The following is a 17,451-nucleotide window of genomic DNA, read 5'->3' as shown; positions in this document are numbered from 1 at the left end:
TATTATGAATTAAGAAAATACTCTCTATTTCAAGAGAGCTTTGTTCACTATAGCCACCACCGTCTCAAAGTCCTTTTACTGTATATTCTCAAGTGATTTATTATTTGTTTATAATTTTTTTAAATGATTGTCTCCTCCATAAAATCTTTAAGTATTACAGTGAAAAAAAGTTTATACTAATAAAGCTTGCTTGACAGGTACAAGCAAGAGAAGATGGAGAAGCATATGAATATCTGCAATAAAAAAAATTAGGTTGCATTGTATTTATCTTCAACTATTCGTATGTGAACATATACAATGTTAAGGAAACGGGCTTTTGGAGAAACTGTGTACAAGATTTTAACAGCTTTTACAAAAGCCTTCCTCTGTGGACTTAAAAAGCCTTAGATCTTTGAAGCACAGCCTATATACACAAGCACAGCCTATAAGCACATGGATTGCTCAAACCTCTTTTGATGACTCAATTAGTAATTTTTGATGACTCAATTGGTAAGATTTCACACAAGTTATTACATGACATTTATTTGTCTGCTTTTTTATAACCACCTTGACAAATCAGCAAGCTCGGCCTCATACGTCTGAATCTAATTATTTTCTGACTGGAATGCTCTCATCACACCCTTCTTCTTTACCAGTTGGTGATAATAGAAAACTGCCATATTGAACAAAATTAAGCCAAATTAAGCCTGATCCAGATGCTTCCACAATTACACTACTGAAATTACAAGGCTTAAAAAGTGGGCAAAAACACAAAATTTCCCATATCAAACTCACCATATGTAAATGAGTGAACATTGAGCCTAATCACCCCATAGTCCATGAGCTGGACCAGGAAAAAACATTTGATTTATTAAGCCTGTACTCAAAATTTTATTCTTTCCTCCCAATTGCACTTCAAAGTTCAATGTATTCAAAAACCCCAAAGTGCCATCCGTGCCCATATGAGTATTATTACAACAGCAGCTAAAACTGCAACTGGCATCCATTTTAGTGCTACCTTCTGCAAATATGAAATCACGATAAGAAGGTTATGTCTCTAAAGAAAGAATATGTGACTTTCACCCAGGCCTTGTTTTTGGATTGTGAAAACCACTGTATTTTTGTTCTTTTTCTTCAGTTATTGTTAAAAAAAAACTTAAACAGGGCTTAAAACGATATGTACAGAAATGGATTTCATTAAATCAAATCCAGATCAAGCAGTAGTTCAAATTTCAGAAAGAAATGATGTTGAAGATTGCTACCTGAAGTATTTCCGAGCCCTTAATTGCCGATTCTATATCAATGGATCCTCTAGTAGACACAAGATTTGTTTCTGCCACGTTATACAGATCAATTGCAGTACATTTCATTGCATAAAAACATTCATAGCAAATGATAGATGGCTTGGAAATATTGCACAAAAATCTGACTTACCCTCTTTTTTTTTTCCATTATCAACAATATCACTGAAGTCCTTCATCATAATCTGTTGAACTTGAATTTGATCATTGTTGTTCAGCTTTGACAGGTTTCTCTGCGTCCTGGTATCCAAATAAAGCTTTCTAATTCTTTGGATGATTGAATCTATTCCAGTTCCAGAGTTATCATGTAAGTAGTTGATCAGAGATTTATTCCAAGAAGAATTTATGGAACAAAGATTACCTTCAAGAGAAAATCTCAATTCATACAAGATATAGTTTTTGGATTCATACTAAGCTCTCATCACCTGATCGTTGAAACAGAGACATGAAAAACTGAAAAGCGAGAAGACCATGTTTGCTTTTTGCAACCGAGGATAAACCAGAGGGATGTGACTGGTACTATCTATTCCTGAATAAAATGCTACAATATCATGTTCGATGTTCATGAGACTAATGCTGCATACAAGGACCATATGAATCGAAAACCAGAAGGTATGGAAGTTTTTTTTTCCTAACATCATAGAAAAGGAAATTCAGGCTATCTTATAGTCTATAGAGCACTGTAACCTATTTTCACATTCTTCAAGTGTGGAATAGAGTAGCAGATTGTCTGGTCACATGGGCATCTGAACGACTGGACAGTTGGAATGTTGAGGACAGAAAACATTTGTCTTTAGATTTATTTCATATGTTTGAACAATTTACAGGATAAAGCTGTATAATTGATTGCACTTTATTAGACCATTGACCATTTTTATTTTGTAAATATCTTCTGTGATTAATAGATTTTTACCCTTTTTGTAAAGGATAATCCACTTTGACCATATCAATCTTAAGTTTAAAATTTTATCTGCCTTAATAAAATCAAATATGGCTGCATTATTGACCTTGCTATCCCACCAGAAATGAATTGTAAACCCACAAAGTGAAAGGCCGACAATAGAAAAGCATAAAACCACCAGGAAACCTAAACATGTCAGAAAAACAAGAGAACCAACACAAACAAAAGTATAATTTTATATGCCCTGAAGATTTAAACAGTTTTCCCAAGCTTGTTGAATCTGCCTACTAAACATATGAGTTAGACGAACAGTCTTGAGGTAAGTGAAGGCTAAGGTTAAGCTGCCAAAAAGAAATTTCTTTTTTCCTTCTAAGTCCTACACTCTAATCCATGGGTCCTGTAAAATCTCTGGCAGAGGCAGATTATTAAAAAATAATAATAATAATCTACTTATTATCTTCTTCTCAATTTTTGACTGAATTCAATTAGGTATCTCAAAAATATTCAGGATATATACTCTAATCCATGGGTCCTGTAAAATCTCTGGCAGAGGCAAATTATTAAAAAATAATAATAATAATCTACTTAATTATCTTCTTCCAAATTTTTGACTGAATTCAATTAGGTATCTCAAAAATATTCAGGATATAGGATCATACTAATTCACTTTTCAGAGCTGGATGTCAGCTAAGAATTCTATATATTCTATCTATTTGCATTCTTTGAATAAGATGTGGATGTTGAGACATGGATCAGCTAGCCAGTCCATCGTCGGTCCGAGTGTGGCTTATTTCCAACACCAACACCCCCCTTAAGCCACACCTCTCGTGTGCTTGGGTATGCTTGGGGTTCCTAGCCTGGATCTGGCTCTGATACCATGTTGAGACATGGACCAGCTAGGACTCGAACTTAGGACCTTCCATCGCTGCTGGAGTGCTCTACCACTGAGCTACTGGTCCCTCTTGGACCAGTCCATCGTCGGTCCGAATATGACTTATTTCCAACACCAACAGTGGATTTATTAACTAAAGGTGGACTTCAAGGTGCTCTGCCACTGATCAATCAACCCTTCATATGTTCAAGATTTGTTAGGCTGGGCATTGAAATTTTCAGCATTTCCTAAGACCACACTGGCCTGAGCTTACCTCACCTGACTCTCACCATGTAAGGAATCCATGGACCAGATGGAACCTTAGGCAATAGGACACTCAACTAAGATCCATGCCTATTAGCAATTGAGTTTCCATGGGCTAACATTGCAAAAACATGGTATTCTATTACTTCTTTGATTGACCAAATATGAAATATTTCAGCACCATTTTCCCTAAAAACTGACATAGAGTAGGATATGTTACTCACCGAATTTGATAAAAGCATATGGTTTTGATGCCGTTTCTATTTGTGAGCGATGGAGCTTCCCAAATTCTCTTTGCAAATCCTCCAAATAGTGGAAAGCAAGCTTCCTTGGATATGATTGATCACACAAGGTAATATAGCACACACTATCCTCAATAATATAGCTGTTATCAATGAATTAAGGCAAACATTTTATACCAGAGCATAAAATGAAACTGAAAATACACCATATGAACAATAACATATATTTCATGAATTAACCAAGGCAAACATTTCATTACAGTCCATAAAATGGACTGATCCTAGTATTAGCTTAGCAAATGGGGGATGGGTTTCCTGTTGGGTATGAGCATGCAAGTAGACCATCCAAACTCATTCAAGATAATACAGAAGAAATGGCTACCAAGAGAAAAAGTACAGTGAAATAATGACCCAAAACATAAAATACTGTATGGAATTGATCCGAACAGTAAATCAAAAAACCCCATTATTAAGGATACTGAAAGCAATAAGGTTCAATCCTCAGGGACATTCTGGAAGCTCCATTTTGGCCTTCTGAGATGACCTTAAACAATTGCTTGGCCTTTTGCTTATAAAAATCAAAATCATTGTGCTCGCGAAAATGTTCCAGGCCTTCTGCAAGAGGCAGCCCGTCCCTCACTCGAGCTATCATCGTCAATTTCACCATGATTTTATTTCAGCTGTAAAACAAATTTTATGACTTCTATTCAAACTGCCCTGTATTACACCACAGCCTCTGCTAACACGCTTTCAATTTGGGTCTCTGCAAATCATACCAAATTCGCAGCACAATTTGAAGTTTTAAGCAGTTATTGAAGGAGACGTTGATGAGAGGAAAAGCAGAATGGAAGACCGACAATAGTTAAATCTGCCGAAAGTAAAGGGTTGCAAACAAGTAAAGGTGCCTGCAAAAATGGGTTTAAATTTGACGGAACAATCATAAAAGAATAATCTTGTGACAGTTTTTTTGTAAACTGCCATGGCGTGTTGCAGGGCATGAACGAATGAGAAAAGAAAAGAATAATTCATTACTTTCAGATTTATTTTCATACGCGTATATTCAAAAAGGATAGCGTATCCTGCCTTTTTCTGCATTCGAATAATTAAATGCGGCAGCTTAGCTTATTTTGATTAGCAGCGGTTGTTCAATATTTTTAGGTATTATTTTCATAAGCAGAAAATAGAGTTAAGCAGTCTATGGGAACATGAGGTAAGTCAAATTGATTGAAAAAGCAGAACTTCAAATACCTAGCACGTTTATATTTGTAAATATAGACTAATTAAATAAAAGCAATGAGTATACAATTAATGTAATGGTTATTCAGAAATTAAATTAAAGTTACAGATATTAAAATTGATATTCTTGATATATTTATTATGTCAAACTTTATTTGGACTTAGAATTCAATGTGGTTCAAATTTAAGTCTCTTGAAAGATATTGTCAAATCCCTGAGATCAAATTCTCATAGGTCAACCTCTTATACACGCTAGCTTTCCTATTCTAAGTTAATAGTCATAGACAACTTGTGTAGATGATTTATATGATTATTGCAAACATGTTCTTTTTAGGTTCCAAATCTAAATGTTCACAAAGGAATTTGCTCTCGTTATATAAATTAATTACACAAATTGAATGTCTTTAAATATTGAGACACAACAACAATTGATAAAAATATTTGTCAAGTTAGCTCACAACTATTGAAAATGAACAAGTTAGTTGGAATTTGAATTTGAAGATTTAAATTTTAAGTATATCAATATTAAACTTATAATATATCAATATTATTAAGATATAAGAAACTTAGGCAACTTTTTCATTGATGTTACTTTTGTCTTCTTAAATTCCTATATCCCCTTATTTTAAGGGCTAACACTTTTTATCCCAAGTCATAATCTTCAATATAAACATTCAGCAATAACATTCCAAAGGGTTTAAACCTTGATGACAAGAACAACAACAACACAATTTAACCATCACACCATCCTAATACCTACTATTCATATCCCTTATTAAGCATGCTCATTTTTAATGATAAAATGATAAGTTTACTTGGAAATACTTTAAAAGTAACATTTAAATATATAATATTTATTACACTTTTCAAAATAAAATAAAGTAAAAAAATTATTGAAATAATAAATGATAATTTTTCAAAATTAAAATTAAAAATTACATACAAAAATTAAAACAAATATATTCTAAATAAAATAAAATAAAGTATTCATCCTAATTACATTATTACATAGTTAAAAAGAATTTTTTATAAGCTTTCAAATTTTAAAAAACTGAATTTTAATTAAAACCCAATTTTTTTAATTAAGGGGTTGTTCCATGTATATGGAATATTTAAAACCCTTAATTCTATTTTCCACGTCAACAAGAAAGAAAGAAAAATCTTTTGCTTTGTCTTGCAATGAGTGGTCGAACATATGCTTGGTAACGCAAATCCATTTCAGACCTAATTTTAAAATAAGAAGTCAATTAGAATATTTATGTATATTTTTTAGATTTTTTAAAATAAATAAAAAATAATTTTAAAATTATGATATTCTTTATAAATTTTGTAGGAGTAGATATGTAAAGGAATATAATGTGGTTGCATATCTTGATTATGGGAGTTTGTTCTATGTTGATAAACTTTATTCTATGTGGTATAATTGAAATAAGTAATAATTATAAGAAATAAGTGGCTTTATGGAAAAGAGGTGGATTGGGAAATATTTATTATTTGAAAAATAAATTTTAGGATTAATATTTTTTGATATTTTTAGGTATTGATTAAAGTTTTGTTACAGATGAATAGAAAGCTAACTCAAATTATAATTGTAACAATTAAAAAGTGAGTCTTAAATATGACTTCTAAATTATTATGATTAGATATTAGAACGGTAACATTTATGATTGGAATAAGTTAACTATTTCAAATTTAAAGGTCATCTTTTATATTGTTGGGTGCATAGTTTGAATGTAATGTAGAGTGTTATAGTTAATTTTCTCTTGATCAGAGTGTTGAACCAATAGTAAGCATAGAAAAGTTTCCAATAAAAAATTTTAAAAACCCTCAAATGGAATTGTTTTTGAGAGGCATCTACAATGACATACAAATATCCGTAAACAAAAAAATGGTTTTGAATAAATTTGATGTGTAGATGATAGGTAAATGCATGCATGTTTCAATTTTTGTATAAGTATTATTTCTATGTCGAGAGGCGTCTACAATGACATACAAATATTCATAAACAAAAAATTGGTTTTGAATAAATTTGGCGTGTAGATGATAGGTAAATGCATGCATGTTTCAATTTTTGTATAAGTATTATTTTGTTACTCTGAATAAAATAGAATCATTGCCACTTATCTCTAAGTATATGAAATTGTTACATCTTTAATGAGTGAAAGAGTGCAACATTATTCAGCTTCATGTCCTTCTTGACAACTAATAAACATGCAGAGTACAGCATTATTCAGCTCCATGTCTTTCTTGACAACTAATAAACATGCAAGACAATTATGTGATATCTCTCGGCATTATTTTACATATTTTTTTTTTAGAAAATGAGTATACTAGTTAGTATTTTTTAAATATACCGAGAGATATCTTATAATAGAAGATAATCATTGTAAAATAAATGTTCTTCTAAACTACTAAACATCAAGAATACAAATCCATTAAAGTCCTGCATGTAAAAAGTTGTGAATCTAGTTGGACAAGTGGCGAGGGTTCTATTTTATTTGGAGTAATAAAATAACACCTCCACAAAAGCTGAAACATGGCATATTTCATGCATTGACCCATCATTTGCATGTCAAATTATTTCAAAAATGGATTTTTGTTTACGGACATTTTGATGTCATTGTAGATGCCTCTCGGCATAACAAGTAAAAATTTTTTATAAATATAGGCTAATTAAATAAATACAAACAATAAGTGTATAATAATTAATGTGGATTGATTACGATTACAAAGACAACCACTTGGTTATGTATGTTAAGGTGAGACAAAGAATTGCATAAGATTATGACAAGTGTCACAATCTTATGATATGAGACATAAAGAGATGTGTCATGTGTGTACCCTAAGTAAACTTAACTTGTTGCAAGGTGTGCATCCTTGGTCTCATTGCTACCCGAGCAGCGCAGCGTGTGGAGTTCGTGACATGGCTTTCTCTCGCCTCTTGTGGATCCTCAACTTTGGTTTCTCTCATGTTCACTGACAGCTCAAGCTTTTGGCGTAACGGCAACGGTGATTCCAATAAATGGTATCAGAGTGCCAGGTCACGGGTTCTAACCTCCCCGCTTGCACTTGGGGGGGGGGGGGGGGGGGGGGGTGGTTTGCAAGGTGTGTGCCCTTGGTCCCGTTGTTGCCCGAGTAGCGTGACGCGTGGAGTTCGTGACATGGCTTTCTCCCACCTCTCGTGGATCCTTAACTCTGGCCGCTTTCTTGTTCACTGATATCTCGAGCTTTTGGTGTAACGACAGCGATGATTCCAACATAACTAACTAGTGTGAATAAGGCCTAGGAGGTAAACTACTTAGGTAATATCCTTATTCACACATACACTAAGAAAATGAAGATGTTAAAAGGATGTTCTCAAGTAACAAAAAGTATTAAGAAAATAAAGGGTGCCACATATAGAAGAAATATAAAAAAATCATTTCACCATTTATTATTTTACAAATTCAAGTAAATGAGGTTAGTAAGATCAAATCAAATCCTTTCTATTTGAAACTATTCTCTAAGGACAAGTTGGTACATAATTATATGATAGACTCTACTTCAACCACCTTAGTAATATATAGATAGTTCTTGGAGGCTCTTGGTTTGGTATTTGAGCTTGCATCCAAAGTTATTGCACATTAGATGACACCACGATCAATTCTTTATAGGAATGTTCAATAATTTACCATAGTTCATACATATCTACCCAAATTTTGAATTCATATAAGACATATTCGTGATTGAGGTGATTGTAACATTTACAATTTTTTTGGCTAGGGATTTCACTACTAAATTTAGAAAATACTTCTCCCTAAACTATAAACATATATTCCTAATCATAAGGTATGGAAACAAAGTGAGGTTCCATTTTAAAATACTTAGCATCTATCATATTGAGAGTAAGCTTGTTATTCATAGTCATATCAATTAACTATTTATCATAAAGGATGAATCGTCCTCTCATAAACATTATGATCTGGTATGTGTTGTCAATGAGTTCCCAAATGAATATTGAGATACAAAGTGGCCATATGCAGATGGTGTAGAGGGTGATGCTCATTAGCTATTTGAAGAAACTTTGGTACTTACCTAATCCATTAGTAGGCTACAAGATAAAAAAAATTGTACCCTACAATTTTAAAATTTTAATCTAACCTCAATTTGCCATTTATCTCCCTAATATATATACTTTTAGATCCATTTAGTCATTTGATATCCTTCATCTCACCCTTAGTGTTATTCACGGCTTAGTGTTTTTATATGTTTATGGCTTTTTATATTAAAAAGCAACCAAACAAGGGTGTTGACCCTTTACACAAACAACCCACTGGAAGCATTAATGATAATAGCACTCTATCAGCATACTAACAACAGCATACTTAAAAGTAACAAAACAACTTAAAAGTCTTAGCAGCAGTAATAAAATGATACTTAACCTTAGAACTAGTAGACAACAATAAAAAGCCTAAACAAGAACTAGTCAAAACAAACTACTTGAGCACATTTCCACAGTCTTCAATAAGGAACTTAAAAATTTCCTTGTAATTTCCTTCAGTATCAACGTCCTTGACAAAAACCTTTTTCTACATGAGACACTGAGGTAGTCGAGTTGTGCATGACCCGAAAAATGAATTTGGAGACACTGACCATTTTTGGTTAAATCTCCAACACCTTTTTAGGGCTTCCAATTCCTCTGATTTGGTCTTGTAAATGACACAGTTACTTGTACTATCACCTTTGTTGTCCACCTCCTCTAGCACCACATCTTGGGTTGGGTCCAAAGCTTCATTTTTTCCACTCTGTTCAAAACTATCACTGGTAGATTTAGTCGATCTTTCAACTTTCCATTTGCCATCTTCCTCATTGTTTGCCACTTCCTCACTTTCAACAATGTCCTCCTCCTTAGATTCTTCCTCATAACCCACCAAATTCTTCTCACCATCTTTACCCACCAAGCGCCCAGGTAGCCTGTTGGAATGCCTACAATTAGCACTTGTACTCTTGCTCACATCCTTCTTAACCTCCATTTAAACCTCATTGTTAATCTCAATCCTTTGTTTTTTGGCTGCAAGAGAGGGTCCCTAGGTTTTCCTCATCTTCTCCACCACAAAGTGGTGGCTTGTTGTTTATTTTCCAATGTGATAGGGTTAGGGGTTGCAGGGGAGCTAGGGCAAGAAGGGATTTTAGCACACGCAAGCAATTGTAAGTGTTTCTTTTTTCCAACCCCCAGGGAATCAAGAATGGTAGCTACAAGGAGCGAGTCAAAGCTCGGTGCTTTGGGGACAACCGTTAAGCTCAATTGCTTAGGAGGACAAATAGCAAGGTGGAAATTGTAAAGGCAAAAAATTAGGCCCTAGTGAAGCGGTATAGGTCTCTGACCTTGGTTTTTGGCCAACTTTAAAGCATCAAGCACAAAGCTTACAAGGGAGGTTAGCAACAAGAAAGTAAGAGAAAGCATATCATGATTTTGAAAGTGATTCAACAGAGGAAAATGATAGAAATAGTACACCTTAAACTTACCTTCGAGGGTAAAAAACTTCATTATCATTAAACACACCTTGTTCCAAGGCTCCGACAACTCAGCCCTCAAGAATTGAGCTAGTTTATTCATCACACAACTTTTCTTCTTTCATTTCCTACCCCTAGTTGAGAGACCCATAGTAACAACAATGAATTCTTTATTTATCCTAAATAAAATGCCTCCCATAGTGACCTTCCTATCCACCCAAGACCTACCAAATTGAGCCAAAAAATTTCATCATAGAAAATAATACCCTAGATAAACTCAGAAACCCCTCCCTTATTACAAATATGCCAAACTATTGGGTCATTTTTTAATTCAGCATGAACATTGGAGTCTATTCTAACTCTATCCTCACCCAAAGTGAAAAGAAACATGGGTAACACAATGAAAAGGTAGACGCAATTCTGATACTTAGCTCTAAAAAGGCTTAACAGACCAAAACTAGCCGAAAACAAAGTGTTTAAGGTCTTGGAAATAGTTTTCTTTAATGACTACCTCATAAGAGCAATAATAATTAATTATCCCTCTCCATAAATTCTAAGCGTGTCAATCTTTTCCAATAGTACCAAAAGGTAGATTGCACCAGGATTTTCTAGCCTGCACACCATCATCATGTAAAGTGTTAATTGAATAAAAGTTGTTTTTAGAAGCAATAATATTTTCATTAGCATGTCCACATGAAAACTAATAACATTGCCACAACTCTTACATTAATATAATTTTTAGTTTCACAACAAATGGGATCATCATGACATTCATTAAAATAGAAAAAACAGTAATTATAACACTATAAATGATGAACTTGTTAAAAGACTAAATTTTATTGCTAATCTTGTAGCTCCACTTCACTCCTTGAATGAAAATTCCCTTAAAAAACAAATAATTTTTGTCCTTTGATCCCAACAACCAATGGGTTTTTGTCCATTGATCACAGTCTCCTACAAATTTTTATACACAAAAGAGATTTAAACACGAGTGTCTAGAAAATGAAATGGTATAACATGGATGATTATAAATGAAATATTTTCCTAGCTTTTTATGTTATTCAAATGACAAAACTAGTTGTCCTAAACCTAAATTAGTGACTGTAAGACCTCACATTTGAGATCTTTCACTACATCACAGGTCAGACTTAATGGTCCTTTTACATGTTTCAAGATAGGTTGACCTTATCGTCCTGACAAGCTTTCCTATCAGAGGTTTAGAGCTTCTCCTTCCTTTTGACTTATCATAGGCTAGGCAATAGATCTGACCCTCAATCCTTTATGCATCACTAAATTCTTCCTTTCTTTAACCCTAGCATGGGTCGATTTGTATCTCCAAACCTCAATGCTCAATATATTTTTGACATGAATTAGGTGACATGTTTGATCTTGAAATTCCAACATCTCCCGAGCATATGTAAGGCAACAATTTGATCCTCGACCTATAGCAATTCTTGGGCATGAATAAAATTGCAAGCCCAATCTCCAAACTCTGATGTCTTCTTGGCATGAGTCAGTTAATAGTCTCAGCCCCTTATCTTCAATTTCTCCCTAACCAAGAAGTATTTCCTTTGATTTTGCAAAGGGGACATGATGATTTGTCCCTCCCCAATATTACTTATTCTCAAGTAAGGCAAATTGGGATGCTTAAGTATCTCTATTCTAATGAGTTGAATCATGATGTATTGTTCATGGGGCCCAAATCTCATACCTCTTAGATGATGCAAGGCATCCGCAAGAAGTTGAGTCCACTCCTAGTGGAAGTTTTTGCCTTAGAAAAAAATATAAATATAGTTATAGTTTTGAGAATTTTTTTATAATCATAATATGATGTATCTTGATGATGGATCACAGAGTGTGATCCGAAATGTTGACTCAAAAATCTTGTACACAATTTAATCAAGAAACAACTTTTGACTATATATTATATATTCCCAAGTATAATAGGGATAAGCACTTGTGGCATACTTAACCCTAACATAAATACTAGATAATACACTAATCCTTCTTAATTAGGATGAGGGGGTATGTCCCTACATATTTATGTCTATAAATAAGAGAACTCTCTCCCATATCATCATATCATCTATTATTAAATTCATTAATTATTATCTAACTATTAGAGGCCACCCAGTGAAATTGGTTTGTTGTATTTCTTTATTGCATTTATTTGCAAGAAATGTCATAACAAGTGGCATTTGAGCTGCGATTTGGGCCAACATTTTTGTTTCCACCATACTTTCCAAACCAATGCAAATTTGGATTTGATTTTTTTGGGTTTTGAGGTATATATTAGATAAGATCTCAATTAAAAATCAATTGTTGAAAGAAGGTTTTCTAAAAGTTATTGAGATTTTATTATTTTTCGTTAATTTTCTCTATAGGCCACAATTTTTGGAATTTTTATAAACGTTACATTTTTAGAAATCTTATCAAAAATTAGGTATGATTAGTTCTTTGTAATTTACAATTTTGTTAGGCAAACATTGCCAGACAAGGAAACTCCCTTTTATAAATTTCAAAGAAACAAAAAACAAACACTTCATCAACCCTAGAATGGGTGTGTTATCTTATTACATATCCAAATTTTCTCCTTTCTTGGAGGATATTAAAGTCATCAAGTTCTTATGTTTTGATGGTGGCATTTTCTTCCTTTTCACCTCCATCCATTCTTGCTCTGTCTCAGGAGGGAGATGCCATCCTTTTCTATTTTTCTCATTCAATGCTCCACCGATATTAATGGATGCTCAAGTAACCAATGATACTAATAAAATCTCAATTTTCTTATGTTATGGGTTTGATTTATCCAAGGAGAGAAGGTGAGCAACCATGAGAGCATAATTTGGCCTCTTATCAGACATGATCTCATGAGAATGATTTGTGCACATCAATACAAAGGGAGAGTTTGAATTTGGATCCTTTCCCTAAAGTGTAGAAGAAGAGGCAAAAGAATCTTGCTCATTTGGAGAGATAACATAATGGAGGGAATCAACATTAACCCTCTAAACATGAACCCACCAAATGGGTTAGAAATTAGGAGCAACATTTACCCTCTCAACATGAAGTCTTCTTCTGCATTGTGAGGTAGCATGGTCTATTGCAAAACACTTTTTGCACCTAAATGTAATGTTTTTGTAACCAATAGGTTGGTATGAACCTCTATTCCCTACCTTTAGTAAAATATCTACCAAAAGGCCTTTTGATAGATCCATTTTAACACAAATGAACATAAATCAAATCTTTGTAGTTGATTGTTTCCTTAAAAACCCTTTTGATAAATACTAAGAGCAGGGGGGGTGAATTAGTATACCAAAACATACTGAACTCGAACACTTAAACAGTTTAGCAGTAAACCGGTATAACACTTTTACTAACAAACCAATTAATGCAAATGCACACCAAACAGCAAATAAGGCATTCACCCACAAGAGCACAATCACAATAACACAAGAGGTTTTGACGTGGAAACCCAAATGGGAAAAACCACGGTGAGATGAAACTCACAAGTAACTATCTGCAGAATAGTAACTAGACCAGTTAAGGTCAGACCGGTTAAGGTCATACAATGTTCTTCACTAGAACAGATCCTGTTAGGAATCTCAATCTCTGTTAGGAGATAAGTCCAATTAAAGACTACCTTGTGAGAGGATTTCAGATCCACATTTGTGAACCACCTTGTTAGAGGATTTACAAAGGCTTTGCTAGGCCTACTTGGTTAAGGGTTTCAGACTTGTCGAAGATGTAAGTAATCAACAAGTGAGTGATTTAAATACTAGCACAGTATGCTTAGTTAGATCCTTGATAACTCATTTTTAATGCATTTCAACATTACTTCAGTCTTCAATATCTCCACACTCTGTTTCTTCACACAGGCCTAATCTTCTCTTCTATGATCACACATATAGAAACCTCATCAATCACCTTAAACCCTAGACATGATGTCCTTATAAAGGAATTTGATTTCATGTCGGTCCAATAGGATTACATTGCAAGTTCCTGGGTTCAGTGCATATGGACACATTTGGTAACACGACACAGAATCACCGCCAAAGTGTGGGTGGATGATAACTCATCACAAAAATACTGGTTGGTAACTGATCAAAGAGTAATATCGGTTCATACATTTAACCGATTACCGAATGTCAAAATGAAGACTGAGAAAATGATAACTTTCACTTTAGTTCCTTCGTACTGCTTGAGATCCTTGAACCACTTGAGGTCTTCATACCACTTTGGGCCTTCATACTGCTTTGGGTATTCATACTGCTTGAGATCGATAAAACACTTTCTGCAAAACACCGATAGTCTAAAGACTATAGTACATAATACCGGTTGGAACAAATACCGGTTGAGCATAACTTATACATAAAAAGTGATCTCAAAGCAAGTGTGTGTCCATCAATGACAATAACAACATCATCATAAAAAATATGCCAACAATCTCCCTTTGGCATTGATGGCAACACTTAGGAAAATTTTTGACATCTAAGTGTTTTACAACAAAAATATGCCATAATCAAAATTACTCCCCCTAAGAATATACACTATCCCTTTTTGTAGAAAATACAATGTATACTACTCCCTTAACAAGATAACATGAAAGTATACATTCATCAAAATTTTAAAATACAAAATACTACTCCCCCTTTGCCAACAATGACAAAGTATTGCAAAATAACCCTTGTTTCTCATTATCATTAATATAATATAAGTTTATGACAATAATGAGTGAAACTTATCAAAAACTGATTTAAAATACTACATAAAGGTATTCATGGATAAAGACCATGACTCAATTAATGAGGTAGCCACCTCACTTTTTGTTTGCATCTGGGATACTTGTTCCTCCATGGCATCTATTGTGCTCATCTCTTGAGTGACTGTTAAGGCATCCAGATTAAGATAGCACTTTTGAAGTATTTGCAGTCTCAGTAGTAGAACCAGTTGAAGTTCCTGTAAATCTCTAGTCCGGTTGTTGATCTCCAACTCAATTCTGGCAGACTGGAGCTGAAATCGGTGAATAGTTTGCCCATATGTAGTGAAGGAATCATAGGGCATCTTAAAGGTGCTTATATATGCCTGCAAATCAGATTGCAATTTTTCCTTTTGAGCAAGCACATTATCATAGAATAGATGGGGTTGGCTTATCTTACTGAGCAGTAATTTCCCCTCATCCATAGCATCTCTTATGTCTTTCTGCTCTTTCTAAAGTTCACACCGGAGCTCGTTCAATTTCTTCACTAAGGCAGTGTTTAGTGCCTTTTGATGCTTCTTCTGTGTGTTAGCTTCAACAACCTCTTCCAAGATTTGTACCTGGTCCTCCACAACTATGCATATAAGTTTTAGCTAGGCCAAAGAGGAATCGGTACTGGGGAGGTTGGTATCGAGAATCAAACTGGTAAGTGTATCCACCGCAGTTTGAATAACGTCTTGCTCCTTTTTCCTCCTTAAAGCTTCCAGTCGCTCTTGAGCAAGCTTAATGCTTTGGAGCAGCTCCGATTCATTTGCAGATTGGAGGTCAATAGGACTGGTAAAGTCAGTCGGTTTGGCTTGACTACCGGTTGCCTTTTGTGTCTCCATGTGTGTGCTCTTTGCCGCTTCCTTTTTCGCTTCGGCTCTTTGCTTGTCCTCTTCTGCCTTCTTTTGCTCCTCTGCTTCTTTCTTTTTCTTCTCTTCATCCTTCTTCCTTTTTTCTTCCTTCTGCTTCTCTTCTTCTTTCTTCTTCTCTCTTCCTGTTTCTTTTTCTCATCTTCCTATTTCCTTTTCTCCTCTTCCTTTTTCTTCTTCTCCTCTTCCTCATCTTCTTGTTTCTTCTTCTCCTCTTCCTGTTTATTTTTCTCATCTTCCTGTTTCTTTTTCTCATCTTCCTGTTTACTTTTCTCCTCTTCCTTTTTCTTCTTCTCCTTTTCCTCATCTTCATGTTTCTTTTCTATGGCAATGCACCATTTGTTATCTAAAGAATTGTATAAAGAATCTGGTGTCACAGATCTAATTTTTGATGGCGACCGGTCATTAATACATAAATATTGAATAACTTCCTGTTCAACTTCCTTCTTTTCATTGTCATTAAAATCATCAAAATGATCTATTAAATCACTTAGCACTTTTCTCCTAATATTCTTTAGTTATTTGGCAATGTGTCAATGGTTTGTAAGAGGATATGTCTATATTTATTGGTGTTGATGATGTCAGTTCATTGTTGGTTGTCTTTTTCTTCTTCCTCATTTGCCTAGTCTTTTTAGGATGCACTTCAAGTTCTGTATCCTCAGAATATGGTGAGGTGTTCTTAGTATTCCGCTTTCTTTCAAAGACCTTGGCAGGTGCAGCTTTTAGTTTCTTCTTGGCCAGTGACTGCTTGGTCACTTTAGGACTTGCTGAAGTAACCGGTGCCAATACTGATGGCACTGCCTTTCCCTTCTTCACTGAAGGTTCTTCAACTGGTTTAATCCTTTCCAAGTCTCAGTTCTCTTCTTCTTTGGATCAAGAGGCGAGGCAAGTAGGGTAGAGGCATACCCATCAAGCATGTCATACATCACCTCATATCCCATGGGCTCCACTTCTTCCTTTCTAGGCTCAACTACCTCCATTATGCACTCATCTACTCTGATGGTAAAGCAAATGTCCTCTTCATACTTCTTGACAATATTGCCAAATATCCTCATCCTCTGGCTCATCTTCCATCTAAACTCATCAAATTATTTGTTCAGGACTTCAGGATAACTGGTTCCTACCGCTTGAAGACTTTCTCTGATCTGTTTGGTAACCAGTTGGTCAACAGACCATTGAATATCACCGACTCCTAGAAAATAGCCTTGAAAGTAGAAAAACAATCCTACCAATAGTTGTCCAAATTTAAATCTTAAGGAATTGTCCTGTTTGATAGATTTCAGGTTTACCAAGAGTTGTCTTTGCATACAGGTGCATAGATCAAATGATGCATCTTCCATGATCATTCTGTAGGCAGCATTGACTGCAGCAGCAAAGATAGAGTTAATTCTGCTGGCATAGAACGTCTGGTATCTGATCACCATACAGGCATACTTGACCAGATCATCCTTGATAGTGTTGACGGTCATTCCTCATTGGTCGCTCACAGAACCAGTGAGCTTGGTCATTTCCATCTTAATGACTTTCCTTAGGGTTGGCACTTCCCCAACGTTACGA

The 17,451-nt window shown here is 34.6% G+C and overlaps 1 protein-coding gene across 1 annotated transcript; it reads right to left on the bottom strand.

Annotated features, from left to right (window-relative positions):
• Positions 1 to 239: 239 nt before the first annotated feature.
• LOC131035506 (25.3 kDa vesicle transport protein SEC22-1) lies at positions 240 to 4,573 on the bottom strand. The gene is made up of 6 exons (XM_057967218.2): positions 4,038 to 4,573; positions 3,541 to 3,701; positions 1,414 to 1,563; positions 1,242 to 1,312; positions 775 to 1,000; positions 240 to 652 (listed from the first exon to the last, which is right to left on the bottom strand). The coding sequence occupies exons 1-5, from the start codon at positions 4,223 to 4,225 to the stop codon at positions 911 to 913; spliced, it is 660 nt and encodes a 219-aa protein (XP_057823201.2). The 5' UTR covers positions 4,226 to 4,573; the 3' UTR covers positions 240 to 652; positions 775 to 910.
• Between the last annotated feature and the right edge of the window lie 12,878 nt (positions 4,574 to 17,451).

This window comes from Cryptomeria japonica, chromosome 10 (genome assembly GCF_030272615.1).
Source record: "Cryptomeria japonica chromosome 10, Sugi_1.0, whole genome shotgun sequence".
NCBI lineage: Eukaryota > Viridiplantae > Streptophyta > Pinopsida > Cupressales > Cupressaceae > Cryptomeria > Cryptomeria japonica.
This window is presented reverse-complemented; position numbering and strand designations above follow the sequence as displayed.